The sequence below is a fragment of the Truncatella angustata genome, assembly GCF_020726525.1.
Source record: "Truncatella angustata strain MPI-SDFR-AT-0073 chromosome Unknown BKA67scaffold_6, whole genome shotgun sequence".
NCBI classification, from domain to species: Eukaryota; Fungi; Ascomycota; class Sordariomycetes; order Amphisphaeriales; family Sporocadaceae; genus Truncatella; species Truncatella angustata.
In genome coordinates, this window is record NW_025763386.1 from 210,004 (window position 1) to 230,709 (window position 20,706).

General features: G+C 49.5%; 7 protein-coding genes across 7 annotated transcripts; 4 read left to right on the forward strand and 3 right to left on the reverse strand.

Annotated features, from left to right (window-relative positions):
* Positions 1-1,212: 1,212 nt before the first annotated feature.
* Positions 1,213-2,793, forward strand: BKA67DRAFT_330567 (RTA1 like protein-domain-containing protein). Its single transcript, XM_046096238.1, has 4 exons — positions 1,213-1,665; positions 1,717-1,988; positions 2,044-2,365; positions 2,423-2,793. Exons 1-4 carry the CDS (start codon positions 1,417-1,419, stop codon positions 2,675-2,677), a joined length of 1,098 nt encoding a protein of 365 aa, XP_045955772.1. The 5' UTR covers positions 1,213-1,416; the 3' UTR covers positions 2,678-2,793.
* A 1,056-nt stretch (positions 2,794-3,849) lies between these two features.
* Positions 3,850-5,835, reverse strand: BKA67DRAFT_330590 (aminotransferase). The gene is made up of 2 exons (XM_046096239.1): positions 4,539-5,835; positions 3,850-4,486 (listed from the first exon to the last, which is right to left on the reverse strand). The coding sequence occupies exons 1-2, from the start codon at positions 5,604-5,606 to the stop codon at positions 4,127-4,129; spliced, it is 1,428 nt and encodes a 475-aa protein (XP_045955773.1). The 5' UTR covers positions 5,607-5,835; the 3' UTR covers positions 3,850-4,126.
* Positions 5,836-6,191: 356 nt separating this feature from the next.
* Positions 6,192-6,878, forward strand: BKA67DRAFT_571092 (uncharacterized protein). The gene is made up of 2 exons (XM_046103195.1): positions 6,192-6,522; positions 6,596-6,878. Exons 1-2 carry the CDS (start codon positions 6,432-6,434, stop codon positions 6,736-6,738), a joined length of 234 nt encoding a protein of 77 aa, XP_045955774.1. The 5' UTR covers positions 6,192-6,431; the 3' UTR covers positions 6,739-6,878.
* Positions 6,879-6,883: 5 nt separating this feature from the next.
* On the reverse strand, positions 6,884-9,082 carry BKA67DRAFT_330637 (cytochrome P450 3A31). The gene is made up of 4 exons (XM_046096241.1): positions 8,730-9,082; positions 8,526-8,676; positions 8,145-8,477; positions 6,884-8,092 (listed from the first exon to the last, which is right to left on the reverse strand). Exons 1-4 carry the CDS (start codon positions 8,790-8,792, stop codon positions 7,047-7,049), a joined length of 1,593 nt encoding a protein of 530 aa, XP_045955775.1. The 5' UTR covers positions 8,793-9,082; the 3' UTR covers positions 6,884-7,046.
* A 114-nt stretch (positions 9,083-9,196) lies between these two features.
* BKA67DRAFT_330604 (uncharacterized protein) lies at positions 9,197-15,255 on the forward strand. Its single transcript, XM_046096240.1, has 7 exons — positions 9,197-9,670; positions 9,733-9,759; positions 9,806-9,875; positions 9,953-10,319; positions 10,373-12,802; positions 12,862-14,571; positions 14,633-15,255. The coding sequence occupies exons 1-7, from the start codon at positions 9,600-9,602 to the stop codon at positions 15,028-15,030; spliced, it is 5,073 nt and encodes a 1,690-aa protein (XP_045955776.1). The 5' UTR covers positions 9,197-9,599; the 3' UTR covers positions 15,031-15,255.
* A 1,744-nt stretch (positions 15,256-16,999) lies between these two features.
* BKA67DRAFT_521167 (amidase) lies at positions 17,000-18,372 on the forward strand (the record flags this gene model as incomplete). The annotated part of the gene is made up of 2 exons (XM_046098252.1): positions 17,000-17,249; positions 17,303-18,372. 2 exons carry the CDS (start codon positions 17,000-17,002, stop codon positions 18,370-18,372), a joined length of 1,320 nt encoding a protein of 439 aa, XP_045955777.1.
* A 97-nt stretch (positions 18,373-18,469) lies between these two features.
* Positions 18,470-20,131, reverse strand: BKA67DRAFT_520652 (cytochrome P450; the record flags this gene model as incomplete). Its single annotated transcript, XM_046098200.1, has 2 exons — positions 18,470-18,988; positions 19,043-20,131. The coding sequence occupies 2 exons, from the start codon at positions 20,129-20,131 to the stop codon at positions 18,470-18,472; spliced, it is 1,608 nt and encodes a 535-aa protein (XP_045955778.1).
* Positions 20,132-20,706: the final 575 nt, after the last annotated feature.

The following is a 20,706-nucleotide window of genomic DNA, read 5'->3' on the forward strand; positions in this document are numbered from 1 at the left end:
CTGCACTTTACTGCAATTCGAAGGACGAGAGGTTGTGAGTGTAGTGGTTGAATCGAAAGCAACAAATGATCGACGGTGATATTGGCAAAGTTAGTTGGCAAGTTGTGGAGCAAGTAAACAGTTGGGGCACCTGGGGACTTTTGGGTGAGCTAGAGGATGGGGATCTCTGGCTTTTCGGTCAGATTTGACAAAGCAGACAGCATCCTTCCAGGGCGCTACCGCCTGTCTCCCTTGCGTTGCCAGCTGTGCGTCGGAGAATGATCTGCAACCTTAGGCCCTAGAAAGGACCCTGAAGGCGCCCAGCTGCGGAAGCCTTAGCGGGTTGCGACACCTGAGGCTTAGCGGCAGCCTTCTGTTTGGCTGGCCACAATTAAGGTTATGTCGGGGACTTACAGCGTTGCATCGGCTCCCGATCCTTCGCTCCCCACCCTAGTAAGGCGGTGTGTCTACCAGATCATATCATCTCTTGGTATGGTATCGCAATTCATTTCACAGTAATCTTGTGGGAAGTGTAGAACAGTGCGATTCATGACTGTGTCTGCTTTGTATGGAGAGCCATCCAGTCCAGCAAAGCCAGGTGATGACGAGTTACAAGACAATCTGGAAATCTATCAATTTGTTATGGAGATTCCAGCACCCGTAAATCTCAAACCGTGCAGTAAGGCGTGTAATTGCCAGTCAGTATGCCAAGATGTGACAAACGACAAAAATGTAGATCCCAAAGTGCCTGTCTCGTAATCCCATACGTAGCTGAAGGCTGCATACAGACGGTCCATTTAGCTGTGAAGCTTAGTGGCACAAACTGTACGCCTTTAGCCGAAACAAGGGGCGCAGCCCAAAGCAATTCATGATTAACCATGTCAATCTGGAATGAAGCCTTCTCATTGCCTCAGCCGTGCCGCTGATCTCCAAAAGAACTAGCAACCAACAGCCACGAGACTCGTGTGCTTTGCTGCAATGTGCAATGCTGGCAACGGTGTTCGGCATTCGTGCCAAGCCTGGCTGCATCTATTACACCAGTGCTTACGAAATTGGGCCTTTATTATAGTAAGTCCCCGTCGCAAAATGTTTGAGCTTGCAAATAGTTCAACCCCATCACTATCCACTGAATCCTACGTGTCGTCACTCCTGTCTTGGACTTTACTGCCCTTTACTAGACCTTGGACTCTGAGAACTGTACTTGAGACCTCGAAATCTGCAAGCCATCTGGTCTCGGATACTCGCATCACTTCCCACCTGCATATCTACATTGGCTCTTATTTCAGACCACTTACATAGCAAGCCACAACCCTCAGCCGTCCCGGCCTGCATAATCGAAACTTTAAAACTATCAGCTTATTCCATTGCCAATTCATACCATTTCTTCTGAAACTCAACCTCTCTCTATTGCTGCCCAGCAGTTCTGAACAGACAGCTATGGCTGCACTTCCGCACTTGATTGCAACCGCAACCAAAGTCTTTCGCAGAGACGACGATTGGAACGACGACAATGACAACGACAATTGCGTAAAGGCAACTCCCGGACCTAATGGTCACGTTAGTGACCCTAACGCCTGTAATGCATACTACAACTACGACCCTCAATTTGCGCCAGCAGTCGCAGTCGCAGTCATCTTCGGCCTGTTCCTTGGCGTTCACATCTTTCAAGGGTTCGCCTTCAAGAAGGTAAGTTGGGTACTATTGAACTTCACTGGGGCTTTAACTGACTTGTAGCAGAAATATACATGGGTCGTTATTATGGGAGCTGCGTGGGAAACGCTGGCGTTCATCTTGCATTCCCTTGGTACCAAAGACCAGCAGCAGATCGGTTATGCCACTGGATGGAACATCCTGTTCTTGCTCGCGCCGCTATGGATCAACGCATTCGTATACATGACCTTTGCGCGTGAAGCCTACTACTTCTTGCCCGAGTCTGATCGGCGAATCCGCGGAATCAACGCCACCTCCATTGCCAAGTGGTTTGTATGGGCCGATGTCATCACATTCATGTAAGATATCTCGTCGCATGGGCATTTCTGAGTTATCAGCTAACTTTACCTCAAGCATCCAAGCTGTCGGTGGTTCCATGGCCAGTCCGGGTGCTTCTGGTAACATCATCAAGACAGGTCTTAACATCTACCTGGCTGGTATGGGCTTGCAACAGTTCTTTATTCTGCTCTTCTTGTGGCTCATGATCGAGTTTCACATCCGATGCAACTCCTGGGGTCCAGGTGGAGCCGGTGAGAACGGAGTTGGCAAGAGAAGCTGGAAGCCTCTACACTTTGCCCTTTACGGTGTCTTGCTTTGCATTACTATTCGTATCATCTACCGTATTGCTGAGTTTGCTGGTGGCATCACCCCATCGAACCCCGTCCCCTTCCACGAGGTGAGTTTTCCGAATTTCTTCCGCTTGTGCGCAACCTGTCTAACCGATCTTTGTCAGGAATACTCCTATGTCCTCGATTGTTTCCCAATGATGCTGGCCCTATTGATTCTCGCCGTATGGCACCCTGGCCGATTCCTTGTTGGTTCCGGGAGCGAGTTTCCGAAGGTCTCTAAGTCGGAAAAGAAGCAGGCCAAGGCTGACCGCAAGTCCGCCAAGAAGTCGCGAAAGCACAGCAGCCGTGACAAGCCTGGCCATATCACGGACGAATACGAGGTCCCTGACTACGGCAGTGACCGACGATACAACGCTTAAGCACTGTTTTACGTAAAGGACTTCAAAAGAGGGACCATGAAACAGAGTTCACAGGTATCGATGAGTCCTGATACGGAAGGATTATGATACATGGAGGATTCAAATATACCATTGGAGTAATTATAGAGCTTGGCAATGACCGGGACGACAATGTCGTCGGGGGGTGGCGGCGTTTCTATCATGTACTTAGGTTGTTATCATATCTACCGAATCTGATTTTGCTACTTCAATTTCAAAAGTTTAAGAATCCCTCAGCACATTCTCTGAAATTCGTTATTATCGTGTTGCCGTACTCCGATGCTTGGCGTAGTGTTGACGTTGCATTCAGCAGCGTTTCCAACAGCAGCGCGTTTGTTTGGCACTCTAAGACTATTATTACGTAAATCCATGGTAACGGTCTGTTCCGCATTGCTCTTAGTGAGGAGAGCGACATTAGATCCCAAGGAGAGGGGGAAAAAAGGAAAAAGGAAAAAGGAAAAAGGGAAGAGGGAAAAAAAAAAAAAAAAAAAAGGAGATGAAAATGAAAATAGCAGTTATTGCAGCCACCAATCTTACATGTCGGTTTTGGCGTTTATTGTCCAAAGACGTCTCAGCCTTACCACCACGGTTGTGTTCATACCGCTATTTCATTGGAGTGTTAGAAAAGTGCCCTCAATTGCGACTGTCTCATCGGTCTTCCGTACTTGGTAAATTACGAAAGCTGACAAAGCGGCGATATCCTACATACGTTGGGATAGCTCTCTCGTGCGCCACACGAAAATAGTCGGGGTAATGCTGTCAGCTGAGAGTGCGTCATAAGCAGCCCCCACGCTGCCGTGAATCTCGCAGGACTCGGGACATCTCAGTCATCGAATACGCGGTCATTAAGTGCTGAGGGGCTTGCAAGCCGGTGTGGTGTGTAGCACGACGTACGGACGTCAAGTCTAGACCTCCGGTGCTCAGCTGCCCCGTTGACGCTAGTTGCGCCGGAAGTAACATGGCTAGTAATATAGAATGGTACGACGTGGTGCAATACGACCTCACCGAGTGCAAAGTAAATTGAATGGTCAGCTGTCAGGTGTCTTTCGGAATACTGCAATTTTGATTCACACAGTAGATCAATGGAAAGCCACACTGTAGATCTACGTTATACACTTTGACTTTAAGTCTACGCTTAAAACAAATTACAAATGGTGCAGAAAGTAACATTGATGCGGATCTAATTATGGGTATTGAATCTTTCGTGACTATATAGTGTACCGTGCATGGTAAGCAAACATAACTGCTCGATTGAATGTGGTAGAAGATAAACAAGATGAAGGCGAGCAAGGAATATTCTTCGCGGATTTCGACTTTGGCATGTAATAATTAACGACACCATAGGATTTATTTTAAACTAATCAAAGGAATTTCACCGGCGCCTGAACTCCTTGATAAGCCTGTGCCTTTACAAGACAGCAAAAAAAGAGGTTACCCACGGAGGAGATACACTGCATTCCACAAGCCTCCGACAACATTCCTGTGCAGTGTCGACACAGCACTACCGATTAGAGACATCTTGCCGGCCGTGAGACTAGACGCCAACGCGGTTGAATGGTCAGGGAAATCTGTTACTTCCCAACACCAGCCTTCAGTGTCTTCCGCCTTACCGCGTTGGATCGAGGCCATTAGTTGTGATAATTCTACCAACTTGCCGTCCCCATTATCGGAACTGGCAAACGCGTACTTCTCGTCCGTGGACAGCCTCGTGATGCTCCGCACTGGAACAGCAGCAGCAGCGGTACCGACCGCGACAACCTCATCTAAATCTGAAATTGAGGAGAAGGGAACCTAAACAGAAAAGTTAGATGGCCGCAGATTAGTGCAGGTTCCGATAACATACCTCGCGCTTCTCAACAACCCAACCCTCGCGCTCCGCCAATCGTACCATACTATCACTCGTAGTGCTAGCGATAGCATTGTCCGTTTCTGGGACAATGAGAACATTCTTGCCGCCGATTTCCCTGTGACCCAAGAAGCCACTCGTCGAAAACTCCTCAATCAATGACCGAGTAGCGCTGTCCAAGTGAAGGGTAATACCATAACCCATCTCCTTGGCCTTGGCAGCATGTCTCCAGACCGGCGCGTAATTGCCGCCGACCTTGTATCCACCCATGCCCCGAGGCGCCGCGCGATCGAAGTCCTCGAGCACCACACCGTCTATGGCAGCAGACCCATGGTAGGGCCGCGTAGGCTGGACGTATATGGCAAAGATAACCTCCTCAGGTGGCGCGAGCGCAAGCCTGGCAGACGCACCGAAGAGCACAGGGCGGATGTACAAATACGCCTCCGCGTCAGCAGGAGGGACATACTCGGCATTCGCAGCGACGGCTAGCCGCAGACACTCCAGGAAGAGCTCTTCCGATGGCGGTGGAAGCGACACTGAGGTGGCAGAGCGGGCCATGCGCGCAGCATGGTATTTTGGGCGGAAGATTGTTATCCTATTATCTTCGGCCCGGAAGGCTTTCAAACCCTCATAGCATTGCTGGCCGTAGTTTAGCCCTGGAGATAGGCCGCTGACAGAGATGTTGGGATCTGCTATCAATATTGGTGTTGTCCATTGACCTGTAGATAGATGGTAACGGGTTTCGATGTGGCCGTTCACCGAAAGGTTAAGGGCGAGGCCAAGTTGTGACCAGTCTGCGATATTTGTTAGCAGACCATCAATCAAGCCAGTGCGGGAGATTGACCAATGTCTTTCTTTGGAGCTGGTGCAGACATCTCTCCAGGATTTGGAGGCGTGATAGTGTGAAGTGGTACAAAGTCTGAAGCATGAAACCGTTTGATCCAAGGGTGCTCGGATAATCAATAGAGCCGAAGTAAGATGATATTGAGATGCAACCGTATATCTTGGCAGGAAGAATGAAGAGTCATATCTTGGGTATGCGCCTCCATAATCAGTATGTAGCATACGTAGGTATTTAACTGCACGCGATTAAGTTAAGTTACTGGGATCATCAGCCAATTTTCCAACTTGAACGTGTTATCGATGTCAGCTTTAGCCATGATTCAAAGTTGTCTTACTGCGCGTGGCAGCCTGTGTCATCCAGCACGCCGAACCATAGTCGGATGATGTGAATCCAGAAGATGCATTGGCTCTGTGTTCCATCAGGTTGGTAGTAAATACTACATAATAGTAAGCCATTCATTTGACTGGTAGTTTAAGCGGTGGGAGTGAGCCACTAAAATATTGTTGGCTTAAGCCCATTCAAGTAAGCGTCAGCTAATTTGGGAACGAAGTTGGAGCTATTGTACCCGAACTTGATGGCCCCCATGCCGTACAGAGCCTTACATAGAGGTGTTGGCATTGAGTAAAGCTGCGACCTCCCATGCTACGATGAAGCCAGCAGTGGATTGCTCATTCAGCTACTCAATATGAGCGAGCTTTCAAACATGCTCGTTGGAACGCATCATAGCTCAGCTTAAGCGTGGAGTAGTGTTTGGCAGCGTGCTTGAACTCTGGCTGTGAGGTGGGTGTTGGACATCAAAGCTTATGGTGGTCTTATTACGTTAGGCTGCATATGCATGAATCCCATTGCGTCGGGTTACTTAAAACTGCAGAACTCGAAATGGAGATGACATTCGCCATTTAGCGCATCGTGTACCCATGCTACCAATAATCACCGACTGAAGCCACGCCACCTGCATCGTCGTTCACGTGAGAGTTGACGAAAAGTTTTCAGTGTCAGGTTCTGGCCCAACAGCAATCAAGCCGCTATATCCAGCCTGCGAATGAATGCATCGGAATTGGCAAGAGCACATCACTGATATTGACTTGGATTCAGTACAGGACTTCAGTCATAAGAGTCGTCGACAAATACGTACACGTATGATAGTCTGGTCTGCATTTTTTATGCTTGGTGTCAACTGCAAGGGATAACATTGCCTCTGATCCTACAGGGCTAAATCCGCGAATCCTGATTGATGCAAACATACACTTTCACATCGACAGCTTCGACTCCGTGAGGCCACCTTCACGGCTTCTAACCGAGAAGCTGTCAAGGGGCAACGAGGACATCGCGAGACAGCATGAACGAACATAATTGTCAATTCTATGTGCTGATTTCGAGTTGATATTCACTGTATACATAAACAAGCACGAAGAAGGATCGTTGTGCGCATTGTTAGCAATGTTCGCGTTAATTGACAAGTACTCCTCAATTTGAGCCATATAATTAACGACCAAGTTCATCCCGCCTAATCCGTAATTGATCCTAACTTAGTGACCCCACCTCACGCCCATTCGCGTCGCTGCTGTATGCGTCTTTGCTGTATGCGTCTTTCATTTTGATCGCCATCTATATATTTCAGAAGTATGCACACAACCAGCATCATTTCCATGTTTCATCGCTCAACAGATCTCTCGCGGGGAGAATTGAAGGAATGGCCCCTGCTTCTGACAGGTGACATGATCATAGAGCTGAAACTCGTTGGACCTATGCCTGCCATGGACTGCTCCCGACTGTCCCCGTCCAATCGCTCCTTCCTCGCCATCGGCGAATTTGAAGTCTCCAACGAACAAGATTGTGGCAATCGTGAGCATCATCTCCGTATTGGCCAGTCCTTTCCCTAGGCAGCCACGAGCCCCGACAGAGAAAGGGTTGTAGACCGACCTGGCACGCTCGATGCTGCCAGTGCCATCGTCCACCAACCAACGCTCCGGCTTGTACTCGAACGGCTTCAAATAGTACTTGGAGTCGTGATGGACCGAGTAAATTGGAACACCAACGTCAATACCCGATGGGATGGCGTGAGAATCGACCGTGGCACCGCCGGGCATTGCCTCACGCCAGAGTGCTGAGCCTACCGGTGGTGACATGCGAAGTGCTTCGTCAATGCACGCACGGACGTAGCTGCACGATGCAAGCGTAGCGCCCAAGCAGACCTCCTCACGACACGAGAACTTGGTTCGTACCTCTTCGGAAGCTTTGGCATATGCGTCTTTGTTGTCGGCTAGATAGAACAGGACCGAGCAGAACGCAGTAGATGACGTATCAGATCCAGCAACGATCAGAGTGGTCGACTCGGCCGCAATCTCGTCTGGTCGGAACCCTTCGCCAGTCTCGGGGTCTTTGGCAGCTGCTAGGTTGGCGAAGACATCTGCGTCGCTACTAGTTGAAGAATAAATATCAATGGAGGTCGTCTTGCTCTTCTCGAGGCGATCCTTGACTACTCGCAGGACGAACTTGACGAATCTGTTCCTGGCGACAATGGCATCCCGGAAGACATATTTGTCAATCTTAAGAGCTGCGAGCTTGGGGAACTGGATCAATGCTGACATGCGAACGTTCGACTTGTCAATTGACTCAACCACGTATCGGAAGCGTTCGTTGCTTAAGAGGTCGTATTTGGCTCCAAATACCACATCGGCCATGATGTCAAAGGAAAGATAGTTGCCTGATATTTCGTCAGTGTTTGTCTGGCAGGCCTGGGCACATGGGTTGCTTACACCACTTTGACATGTCCATGGGCACACTCCAAGACCTGGATCCTACCGTGTCATCGGTCTGGAAAGCGATGCTGCATAGCTTGTCAATGTGTGTGGCAATTCTGTGCTCGTAACCACGCTGCGCCCTTTCCGAGACACCTTGAGCCATGATCCTGCGTCTGCGGGCATGGTCCTTGCCGCCTCGAATTGTCAAGGTATTGGGAGCACGGTGCACCATTGGTGCATATGCTTGGGCTTTCATGAATTTGGAAGAAGCACTAATGCTGTAAATATCCCGAAGACCCTCGGCAGTATTGAACATCAATTGGTTTGGCCCATATCGGACATAATCACCTACCACGGTGAACAACTATTTCAGCTCATACTGTTGGATTGACCTACCATATCGTTGGTGTGCCCTCCACATATCGAGATGAATATCTCCTTTCCAGCCATGATAGGCAGCATACGCATTTGTGAATTTGGCCAGGAGGGGACCCGGATACCTAGCCAGAGGATGAAAGAAAGCCAGATAAATGGCTCTCGCAAGGAGCTTCGGACACTGTTAGCCTTCAAGTTTTCGAGTGGATGTCGATTGGAACCCACATATGATGCCGCAAGTGCTATGACACCCAGGATCATTGGCTGTCCCAGTGTAGATGAAGCCATGGCGATAAGATTTTTGATGCTTTAACTCTACAGCTTTTTTGCAGGCCGGCTTATGAAATATGGAAGCGACTCGATTGATCAAATGTTTGCGGCGGTAGGTTTGTTTCTGCAAGTATGATTTTATTTTGCAGATCTACTCTGAGCAAGAACCCGCAATATATTCTATTCAACACTTGCGGCTCATCTTAGTCTCCTGTAAAACTTCACGGTCAGTTCATCCTTCTCTACTATGTTTGCTTCCATGGGCAGTTTATGGGCAGTTTTTGAGCTCGTTTGTGCGCGATTACTATGGTTGTCTCACTGTTCAATCGTTGGATAAGTATACAGCGGTGCTGCGAAACAGTAAGCAGCCCCAGCCAGGACTGGGCTTGGCTAGCTCCCCACCGCCCGCGCTAAACCACTATAACGCATGGCTGTGTCGGCGCTTGGTCTGCGCTGCCTGTCCGCATCCTAGTGGCGCCCCAGCACAATTTGCTGAGTGAAGCTCTATTCTGGGATTGTTAGCGCACTAAGCAGTATGATCACATTAATGTACCCTCATACGACAAGCCAATACTTGCTCTACTGCTATATACATCCCAATGCGTGGGTTTGCATCATTCTCGACTCATTCTCGAACCATTCGAACTTTTCCAAAACACACATTTCAGGCATTTACCATAGAATATGAGAAATTGGCGATACTAGTCACATATTGCTCTCTGCTTAACCTCCGAGCTACTCTCCTAGTCTGCACTCCGTCCGCCCTCACTTTCTTTTTCTCTTGTTCCTCTTTTCCTGTGTTTTTCATCGTCACTCTGCTTCGAGATGGGCGGTAGCCAGAAGTACACACCTACAGAGCAGGAGCTCACCCAAATTCTGGTCACGGAACTGTTGGCGTGAGTCTATTTACAAACTCTATAGATCACCTAAAAGGTTTCCTGCTAACGTGATTTATTAGACACCAGTTCTGTTTCCCAGTGCAATGGTATTTCGATCTCAAGGACCGTGATGACAAAACTAACTTCCTACAGGATTGACACACAAGATGCAATCCTCCGTGATTTCGCCACGGAGAGGATGGTGGAGATAGGACCGGCAGAGGTGAGTACAATGGTAATAGGGGGTGTTTTTTGGGGGGTTTTTTCTTTTTGACCGTTAGGCTGACGATACGGATTTAGACATTAGTCAATATGGCGAAGAAGACTTTGAAAGCTGACTATGAGTCTCATGATATTGCACGCGGCCTTCAACGCGAATTTCTTAGCTACAAGAAGAATGCGGATGCGATATACTACAAGCTGCAGGCGGAAGAAGCTACTGCCACATCAGTAAGCAAGCCAACAACAGCCTCACCACTACCTGTAGTTGTTGCAGCTGCTGCAGTGCCAGCAGAGTCAGCACCTGTATTAGCGCCGGCACAAGCCATATCGGTTCCGGACAAATCACTCGAGCCAATCGACGTGCTGACAGTTCTTGTGGCCGTCGCGTTGAAAAAGTCAGCGACAGACATCATCAAGGATCAGACCATAAAGGCTCTCTGTGGAGGCAAGTTGTTGTCACATAATGGTTCGGGAGATTGTCATTAACATTTCTCTCAGGAAGGTCCACTGTCCAGAATGAAATCATCGGCGACTTAACAAAAGAGTTCGGAGCGCTACCGGATCAGCCCGAGGACGTCGCCCTTGCAGACTTGAGTACCAACCTGTTAGACTGTGGTTTAGGGAACAAGCTTGGACCATGCACAAATGCCCTCGTAGGAAAGGTCGCCTCGACGAAACTGCCGGCTGGTTCCAATGTTGCTAGTCTCCGCCAGTATCTCGAGAGTAGATGGGGCTTCAAGCAAGGTCTTCAGGATCGAACGTTGCTTTTTGTTATTTCGCGACAACCCAGTGCTCGGTTGGCCGGCGAGAAGGATTTTCACTCCTTTCTTGACGAAATCGCACACGATGTGCTCCGAAGCATCGGCGTCGACCCTTCAAGCCTGTCATCCGGCAGTGGCTCAGCCCAATCTGCTGGCACAGTCGCGGTCTCTTCCGAAGCTCTAAACGCTCTGCAGAGCGAACAGAGGGGTCAAGACCGAACCCTGCTAGATGTGTACGCCAAACGCTTGGGCGTCGACCTCGGTGCCACGAACAGCGAAAGTAAAAAGGCGAAGGCCATGATCGATGAGCTCCAAGGTAAGATTGATGCTTGGAGCGCCGAGCATGGGGAGGCCTATGAGCGTGGTATCGCACCCAAGTTTGACGTCAAAAAGGTCAGAAAATACGACTCTTACTGGAACTGGGTAGTACAGGACGTTTTGGCACTTTTCTCACTGGCGATGACTGGCCAAGCTGAAAAGTTCGAAAGCCAGATCAGGGAGCGGTTGTCGAGGTTCCCCGTCCGGGTCACACCTCAACTGCTAGATGTCACTCGATACCTGTTACAAACGCTCAGGGAACTTCCCGATAGTCCGAGAAAAGAGGTTACTCAGGAGTGGCTACAAGATCTTCAGAGAGCTTGCATTTCGGCCAGTGATAAGAAGCAGCTCTCCTTCAAGAACTCTGTAGTCTCTACCGTACCAATCCTGAGCATCGACGAAAAGGGAAAGATCTCCGTTCATGAAATGCCACGGATGACGCGATCACCAGACTCCATGTCCGTTATGTCATCGGAGGAAGGCGACGACACGAGCTCAAACATTGATGCTCAGTCTTACCAGTCTGGAATTTCTACCCCATCTATGTCGGAAGCTGTGTTTAGCAGGCATCCTGCCAGAGTGGCCTCTGGGATGGAATCACCGCTTAGCTCGATCTACACAGATCCTGTTATCGTTGGCGGCGGCCCGGCGCCAGATGGACGCTACCATGGCACATCCAGTCTCAAGTGGACGCCTGAGCTTCAGACCAAAGGTCGCAGTGGCTGGCGCCGTAACGATGACATTACCAACGGCTATCTGAGATGGTTCCAACGTGCTTCCATTGACGGTGTGTCCTTCAATGATAAAGCTATTCTCGTTACCGGCGCTGGTAAAAGCTCCATTGGCTCGGAGATCGTAGCAATGTCACTTGCCGCTGGTGGAAAAGTACTAGTCACGACCAGCTCTTACTCTAAGACCACCGTAGACTACTACCAGGACTTGTATCGTCAGCATGGTGCACGTCAATCACAACTGGTCGTGGTCCCATTCAATGGCGGCAGCAACCAGGACATCCAAAACTTAGTAGCCTATATTTACGACGATGTATCCAAAGGCGGTCTTGGCTGGGACCTTGACCATGTCATTCCGTTCGCTGCAGTCGGTGAGGCTGGTCGGGCTGTTGACGGCATTGACGACAAGTCAGAACTAGCGCACCGAGTTATGCTCACCAACCTGGTTAGGCTTCTAGGTGCCGTGAAGTCCAACAAGTCACAGAGACGTATTGAGACTCACCCCACCCATGTCTTGCTTCCGCTCTCCCCGAATCATGGTATTTTTGGACAGGATGGGTTGTACGCCGAGTCCAAGATCGGTTTGGAGGCCTTGATGAACAAGTGGTGGTCTGAGGACTGGAATGATTATTTGACCCTCTGCGGTACAGTGATCGGCTGGACCCGCGGCACCGGCTTGATGAGCAACAACGATGTTCTCGCTACTGGCATCGAGGATGACCTTGGCATCCGAACATTTTCGGCTTCCGAGATGGCGTGGCACATCATCGGGCTCATGGATGCTACTGTGGCGAGTTTCTGTGACCTTGAGCCGTTAATGGCAGACTTGACTGGCGGATTGTCAGCTTCGATGAACCTGAAGCCGGTGCTGGACCAAATTCAGGATAACATCAATTCTAAGAGTGATATCAAGAAAGCGATTGCCAAGGAAGAAGTATTTGAGTCCGGAGAGGATCTCTCTATGGTCCCAGCTCCGAGAAAGCTGTCAAGAAAGGCCAAGATTCAGGTGGAAGAAGTGAATCTGCCTGAATTCAAAGAACTTCAACCGCTTGCTGCTAATATGCAGGGCATGGTCGACTTGGAAAGAGTGGTGGTTGCAGTTGGATTCGGCGAAGCTGGTGAGTCAGATTTGGTCATGGATTGAATAGCAGGACCATTTGACACTAACTATACACAGGACCATGTGGAAGTGCTCGAACACGATGGGAAGCTGAGTGCTCCGGAACTTTCTCAGTCGATGGCTGTCTTGAGCTCGCTTGGATTATGGGTCTCGTCCAATACCACAATGGTCCACTGCAGGGTAAGGATTATTGTGGTTGGATCGACTCCAAGAATAAATCCATCATCACCGATGCCGAGGTAAAGTCTAAGTTCGAGGACTACATTATCGAACACACAGGCATTCGTGTCATTGAGTCACAAGAACACGACCTCACATCACCTGACAAGGAGCAGGTACTTCACGAAGTTATGATCACTGAGGATCTGGAACCATTCGAGGTGTCGTTTGAAACTGCAGAGGATTTCAAGCGCGAGCATGGCGAAAAAGTAGTAGTCGCTGAGACAGCTGATGGGCAGTTCTCGGTCTCGCTGAAAGCTGGCACAACACTGATGATCCCCAAAGCTGTCACTTTCAAGAACGCACTAGGCGCGCAGATGCCTTCTGGGTGGGACCCAAGGATATATGGTATTCCAGATGACATCATCTCCCAGGTCGACCCGGTTACTCTATACGCCTTGGTGTCAACAGTCGAGGCCTTCTTGTCGGCCGGAATCACGGACCCTTACGAATTATACGACCATATACACGTGTCTGATCTTGGCAACGCTGTCGGTGCTAGTCTGGGTGGTCTCAAGTCACTACATGAGATGTTCAAGCGACGATTCCTTGATCGTCAGGTCCAGAAGGATATCCTTGCCGAGACCTTCGTAAATACGACCGCTGCTTGGATAAACATGCTCCTCGTGGGTTCTTCTGGCCCCATCCGCACGCCAGTTGGTGCCTGCGCCACCGCGCTCGAGAGTGTAGATACAGGCTACGATCTTATCGTGGGCGGAAAGGCAAAGGCTGTCCTTGTAGGGGGCACCGATGCTCTTGAGCGCGATATTGCGCAAGAGTTCGCCAACATGCAGGCTACTATAAATGCTGAGAAAGATGCTGCTGCCGGCCGTACACCCAAAGAAGCCTCTCGTCCAACTACTTCTACACGTGGTGGTTTCGTTGAGGGCGAGGGTTGCGGTATCCAACTGTTGACGACCGCTCGGTTGGCGCTCGACATGGGTCTGCCTATCCGCGGTATCATCGCGTTGACACACACTGCTTCTGACAAGATCGGCCGCTCGGTTCCTGCTCCCGGTAAAGGTGTTCTGACAATTGCGACTGAGAAACGTGGCAAATTTACTTCTCCCATGCTTGATATCGCCCATCGTCGTCGACATCTTTCCCACCGATTGCACCAGATTGAGGAGAAGCGCGACATGGAGCTTGCCTGGCTCCATGACCGCCTCAACTCGATGAGATCGCGGCGCAGCTCTGTCGACACGGTTGTAGCAGACAGCACAAGTGGTGATGAGTACGCAGAGCAGTGTCGCCACGACATCGAAGCAGATGCGCAGCGTGCATTCAAGGAAGCCCAGAACACATATGGTAATGAGTTCTGGAAGCATGATGACTCGATCTCACCTTTGCGTGGTGCTTTGGCCGTTTGGGGCTTGACAATCGATGATCTCAGCGTCGCTAGTCTACATGGTACGAGTACAAAGAAGAATGACACCAACGAGACGGCGGTCATACAAAGCCAGCTCTCTTTCCTGGGTAGGACACAGGGTAATGTCTTGCCCTGCGTCCTGCAGAAGAGCCTGCTTGGACATGGCAAAGGTGCAGCAGGTAAGATACCATATTGAACAAACAACCATCTCTAATCGCAAGACCTAACACGTTCTCTCAGGTGCATTTGCAGTCAATGGCTGCCTCCAGATGCTCAACACCGGTCTCATCCCAGGCAATCGCAATGCCGATAATATTGACAGCGAACTACAGAGCCGTGACCTACTGTTCTTCCCGTCACAGACCTACAATATGCCGACCGGAATCAAGGCATTCAGTGTCACATCATTTGGTTTCGGACAGAAAGGTGCTCAAGTCATTGGGGTTAATGCCAAGTACCTGTTTGCTACCATTACGGAGAAGGAGTATGAAGCGTACAAGAGCAAGGTGGTTGCAAGGCAGGCACGTGCTACTCGCGTCCTGCAGGAAGCCATCTATGGTGGCAAGCTTGTTCAGTTGAAGGACAAGAGTGTGTATGAAGATGATAAGCTGGAGGAGACGCTTCTTAACAGGTTTTAATGAGTCTGAAGGCAGTATTGGCGTAATTGGTAAAGGTTTGAATGCATGGGTTTGAGTTCACGGGTTTATTGGATACGAGGTCATAAGCGGGCTGCTGCTTTTCTTTTCTTTTTGTTCTTCGTTTGTTTTGCCAGATCTTTATTTTGCAGTATTAGATCAAAGCATTCTCTTTCAAATCGTTGACTAGGAATAAGAACTTAATCGTATGCTATATGTTCAAGCTGGATCTCAAGTGGTCTTGAACTCATTAGTATGGCATTCTTCTTGATCTATACGGTTGGTGTAGTGCCTTTGCTAAGATTAGAAAACATGGTGAGTGGACCATGAATCGCGTTACTTACATGGCTGTTGACATCAAAAACCATGGACGACCCTTATGACTAGTATAAAGTTATGTCACGTTATGTAAATCTGTTTGACCTCTTAGGTCCGGGTTTTCTTCCGTGCATCCAGAGTTGTGGGTGCCAAGTATTGAGTCCATCGCCGATACTGTATTGCTGCCTTGTATGTACATCGCCATGTCGCCGGTAATAAGATATTTGCCCTAATTTTCGACTGCCAGATCATGTTAACAATTGGCAGGAATCAGATTCGGCTGGCAGAAACACAAAGAAATTACAACATTTGTAGCTGTTTTACAGCTTGAAAGTTGTTTTACACACTCACATCTACACCAAAGGCTTCAGTCAGGACTCAACAATCCATCCTACAGTTCTCATCACAACAGCCAAACCAACCGGCAACATTTGACCATGTCTACCTCTGTAGCTCGAAGCAAGGCCGAGTAGGACGAGGAGAGTATCGCTACCTTCCTAGTGACCATCATCCGTCAATTCAACCTCAGTCTCCTACGGGATAAACTCTCTGTGATTCTCAACTTACGCAGTGTGGTAGCAGTTGTAGAGAATTCCGGTAGATGAGGATTAGTTCCGTGACACATCTAGGTCTTGTCTTGGGCATGTGACATAGGAAGTGAGCGTACGCTAGGCTCATACGAATTCGCGATGGTACATTCCTTTTACACACACCTTCACTGTATTTGCCGATTGTGGACGACATGAACGCGTAATAAATAAGCTAGAAGCTTGCAGAAAAACACATACAAATCACTCCTTGAGGTTCGTATCTTGCTATATAACCTTCCACTTTCTTCGGCTAGGGTTCCCGTATCGTCCTATCTTATTGCCTGTAGAAAATTCCTCCCTAGCCGTGATTCCGAAAGACACCGACAAAGTGATCATTATGATGTGACTTGACATTGAGGCAGTACTGACCATCGATGGGAACATCCCAACGTTGTAGTGCAGCAGACTCTGACACCCTTAAAGTGTGATTCCTTGATGCAAGTATGTTTTAAAGACGTGATAGTTGAGATCGCTATGAAGGTCGACTCCTGAACGCTTCCATTTCATTGTCAGTGCAGGCGCGTACCGCGCTGTTGATGAATTGAACAGTTCCTGCGCATTTGGAGGCGCTTTACGTAAGGAGTTCTGTAAGCATAGTAAGCACTACGCGGCCGCTAGGCAGGAGTGTACCGTAGCAGCAAGTTTTCATGACAGCGACCTCTTCTTACGGAAGTTGTTGAATGTCAGTATCGATTAATCTAGTAATTGCGCATCCCCTATCGCGTCACTGAAATGAGCTCCGATGTGCTGTTTTCCCCTCGTCATGCATCTTGCACCACCGACTGCTTATAATCCGCGGGAGGGGCTCTCTGTACTCTGCCGGAGAGCTTCGGGATTGCACCGCAGCAGCGGCCGATAGCAAAGCCCCGATAGGCGGCAGATACCAGTCAGCACGGACAATCCGACAATGCAGTGTGCAATGCCTCGAAGCGTTGTTTCTACTACGTGTATGATCCAACGAGATAGATATAGACGCCAAAAATAAAGCCTTTCGTTGCTCCCTCCGCAATAGCTTTCACCTCACATTGAGCTTTGGCATCGTCCTGTTTAGAGATTCAATCGACATGGAGCCCTGGCAGTTTACAGCAACTGAGGCCATTGCCCAGTTCAAGAACGGCTCGCTCACAATTGAGCACTATGCCCGCTCCCTGCTAGCCAGAATTGCGAAGAGAGATGATGCCGTCAAAGCATGGGCATATCTGGACCCAGATTATGTGATTGAGCAGGCCAAGAAGCTCGATGAGGTGCCGCCTGAGAAACGGGGCCTTTTGCACGGAGTCGCAATTGCTGTGAAGGATGTCATTTACACCAAAGGTATGCGCAGATGACAGCCGTTATTGCTCCTAACACGTCACCAATAATAAAAGACATGCCCACACAGTTCAATTCTCCTATTTATGAAGGAGACGCCCCGAAAGTAGATGCAGCATCGATCATTACTCTGAGACATGCTGGTGCCCTGATTTTGGGAAAGACCACGACCACAGAGTTCGCCTCAACCACGTACGGCGGCAAGACCTCTAATGCCCATGACTCCACTAGAACACCAGGCGGCTCATCATCTGGGTCTGGTGCTGCGGTTGGCGATTTTCAAGCTCCTATCGGTCTTGGCACCCAAACGGGTGGTTCCACAATCCGTCCTGGCTCATATAATGGAATCTATGCCTTCAAGCCGACTTGGAACTCAATCAGTCGTGAAGGGCAAAAGATTTACTCTCTGCTGTTCGATACGCTCGGTTTTTACGCTCGCAGTGTCGAGGATCTCCAACTCCTGGCCGACGTCTTCGCACTGGAGGATGACCAACCCGTCAAAGAGCCATTCGAGATCAAGGGCGCAAAGTTTGCTTTGTTGAAGACGACGGTCTGGCCACAAGTAGGTCCAGGAACCATTGCAGCAATGGAACACGGAGCCAATATACTCAGGAGCCATGGAGCGGAAGTGGACGAGATTGAGCTGCCGCCCGAGTTCAGCGAGGCACCGGAGTTCCACCGCATCCTACTCCACAGCGAGGGCCGTGTTTCCTTTTTGCCCGAGTACAGAACCGCGAAGGAGCAACTCCACCCATTTTTGATCGGACACGTTGACAACGAGCACAATATTTCTCGAGCTGCTCAACTGAAAGCATTTGACGGCATGGCTGCGCTGAGGCCGAAGATTGACGAGATTGCTGGTCGCTACGCGGCTATTGTTACCCCTAGTGTGCCAGATGTCGCACCTGTGGGACTTGTGACAACTGGAACTGCCGCTTTCAATAGTATTTGGACTGCATTTCACACCCCAGTAACCAACATTCCAGGGTTCAAGGGCGAGGCAGATATGCCGATTGGGCTTTCGCTTGTTGCCCCTCGATACCATGATAGGCACCTACTTGCGGTTTCCAAGGCGGTAGGAAGTATCTTCGAAGCGGAAGGTGGTTGGAAGCGGAATAATATATAGACCGCATCAATCATGTAGACGTATTGTTATGAGATATAATTTGAAAGCACAACTACAGTAGCAACGCCGAAAGAGCTCGAACCTGACCCGATCTCTTTTATTCGAATTGTTTCAAGAACCCGTCGGCTTTCTTCCAATCTTGTTCAATCACTTCTCGCCGATTCTCACTTCTGACCTTGAAATCGACTGGAAACTCCTTCGGCCCAGTGAGTATAGCATCTTTGAAGGCTGTTTGAACTGCCGTGTCCAGCTTCTTCTTGGCGATGATGTCAAACGACCATAGCAGTTTCGACATGGTCATGATCATGCTGTTCTCCGCCATGCGCTGACCGGCGCACACTCGTCGTCCGGCACCAAACCCATATGTCTGTCGCCTAGATTGGTCAGCAAGCGCTTCTTTCAGTGCTGTTCCGGTTTTCTTAATGCCCAAAGAATTCTTAAGGAAGCGCTCTGGACTGAAGACATCCGGTGCATCGTACTCATCGGGGTCGTGGTGGACAGCCCAGATGTTCATCAATATTGTCGTATTAGCGGGTAAGCAGTAACCTTGGTAAGTGTCCTTTTGAGTCATGGCATGCGGGATGCTCAACGGAAAGCCAGGCCGCCAGCGAAGGGTCTAGTTTTGGGGTTAGCGTTCAGTCTCAAGATGTATTATAAGAAAACAGCTTACCTCTAGGAAACAGGCCTTGAGGTATGGCAAGCTACTAGCCTTCAACTTCTGAGTTTGCACGCCACCCTTTCCAAAGACTTTGTCTACTTCATTTTGAGCCTTCATTTGAATCTCCGGGTGAGCAGCCATAGCGAGGATGAACGTTTCAAAGGCGCCAGCAGTAGTGTCGGAGCCGCCCTCCATCAAGAAACCGGTGATATATTCCAGCTCTACTTGATCGTAGCCATCCTGCTGTCGATTACGCAAAAGAGTTGCAACGAATGAGTCTTGGCTCTTGCCCACTTCAACCCTTCCTCGTGCCTCGCTAAATAAGTCCCGATAAAGAGTGCTCTGCTTGGCTTTGAGAGACGCGGCCCGCTTCTTCCACCCGCGCCAGGGGGTCAGGAAGTCTGGCACAAATCGTAGGAAGGGAAATACATGATATGGCGGCACCGATCCTTGATCTAGCATTCCCGCCCATTCATATTGCACCTTGAAAAACTGCTTGATCTTTGCTCCATCGCTGTAGTTCTTGCCGCGGGTACCAAACACCGAAGCCATGATGACTGCGCCAAAGTATCGCAACACATGATCATTATAACGCGCCGGATCCCGTAATAACTCCCACATCATCTGCGACGACTCGGCATCCTGGATCGGGATCAGCTTATCGACTTCCTCATCTTTCAGGAAATCCATGACAGTTTTTCGAGCCTTCCGCCATTTGGGGCCATACGGCATGAAGACGAGGTGGATGTCCCCAGGCGGCGGGACGACATATTCAACAATCGGGACATAAGGCCTTGAAGAGTAGATGGCGCCGCGCTGGTCGAGAAGATCTCGAACAGATCTCCAGTTGTTGAGGACGACTGCTCTGCCGCTGGGGCCGAGCTGCAGCCCGACAAGGCCTTGGGAGCCAAACTGTCGGCTCCATTCTGCGAATCGAACAAAGGGTTTGGTGAGCGGTACCTGGTGCAGATTACCAAGGAACGGAATAGTTGGTGGGCCGGGCGGGAAATTAGCCGATTTCCCAGCAGATTTTAGGGGCCTCGCGAACCAGAACAGGAGTGTTGCGACGATGAATCCCAGGGCAATGCTAGAGTAAGCCATTTTGCACTTTGTGGGGTTTATCGCACCTCAGCCCGCATAGTCCTCTGCATTTCTTTTGTACATCTTTGATGTTCAGTCGTTGCTGATTCAGCCACCACGTGCAGCTGTGCGGTAGCACTGCATCGGGCAAGTCCTCATCATCGACCATTATCGGACATGCCCAATTCTAGGAGAACCCCGCGCGTCCTATCGCAAGACTCGATGCTCGCATCAATGGGTGTTTGATACTAACATATGACCCTGTTGTTGACCAATGTACGTGACTGCTGATTGATACGCACTGCACATGCGCCACTCTACAGCATCCCTATCTCGGGGTATGAGATATGGTAGCTATCGTAGTGCTCTCATGGCTTAATCTAGGTGCTTCTAGTTAACACCACGAGGGATGAGTCTATGATAATTGCAGTCCAAAAAGTGCTCCACCTAAACTTTGTGGGCATAACCGACGCATAATTACGCCTTGTAATTGTTTAAGGCTACTTAGGTTAGAGGCTTACGTCAACCTATTATAAAGAACTCCCTATCCCTTTCCGTTGGGTAATTTTACAGTGCAGCAAAGTCAGCCCTTTTCA

Excerpts from the sequence above, each read along its gene's own strand:
- BKA67DRAFT_330567 (XM_046096238.1), top strand. The coding sequence starts at position 1,417 with ATGGCTGCACTTCCGCACTTGATTGCAACCGCAACCAAAGTCTTTCGC. Across the intron at positions 1,666-1,716 it reads AAGGGTTCGCCTTCAAGAAG|AAATATACATGGGTCGTTAT; the intron begins GTAAGTTGGGTA and ends GACTTGTAGCAG. Across the intron at positions 2,366-2,422 it reads ACCCCGTCCCCTTCCACGAG|GAATACTCCTATGTCCTCGA; the intron begins GTGAGTTTTCCG and ends GATCTTTGTCAG.
- BKA67DRAFT_330590 (XM_046096239.1), bottom strand. The coding sequence starts at position 5,606 with ATGCTACATACTGATTATGGAGGCGCATACCCAAGATATGACTCTTCA. Across the intron at positions 4,487-4,538 it reads GGGTTGTTGAGAAGCGCGAG|GTTCCCTTCTCCTCAATTTC; the intron begins GTATGTTATCGG and ends TTTTCTGTTTAG.
- BKA67DRAFT_571092 (XM_046103195.1), top strand. The coding sequence starts at position 6,432 with ATGCATCGGAATTGGCAAGAGCACATCACTGATATTGACTTGGATTCA. Across the intron at positions 6,523-6,595 it reads TCGTCGACAAATACGTACAC|GGCTAAATCCGCGAATCCTG; the intron begins GTATGATAGTCT and ends CTGATCCTACAG.
- BKA67DRAFT_330637 (XM_046096241.1), bottom strand. The coding sequence starts at position 8,792 with ATGGCTTCATCTACACTGGGACAGCCAATGATCCTGGGTGTCATAGCA. Across the intron at positions 8,677-8,729 it reads TAGCACTTGCGGCATCATAT|CTCCTTGCGAGAGCCATTTA; the intron begins GTGGGTTCCAAT and ends CAGTGTCCGAAG. Across the intron at positions 8,478-8,525 it reads GAGGGCACACCAACGATATG|GTGATTATGTCCGATATGGG; the intron begins GTAGGTCAATCC and ends TCACCGTGGTAG.
- BKA67DRAFT_330604 (XM_046096240.1), top strand. The coding sequence starts at position 9,600 with ATGGGCGGTAGCCAGAAGTACACACCTACAGAGCAGGAGCTCACCCAA. Across the intron at positions 9,876-9,952 it reads TGGAGATAGGACCGGCAGAG|ACATTAGTCAATATGGCGAA; the intron begins GTGAGTACAATG and ends ATACGGATTTAG. Across the intron at positions 10,320-10,372 it reads CATAAAGGCTCTCTGTGGAG|GAAGGTCCACTGTCCAGAAT; the intron begins GCAAGTTGTTGT and ends CATTTCTCTCAG.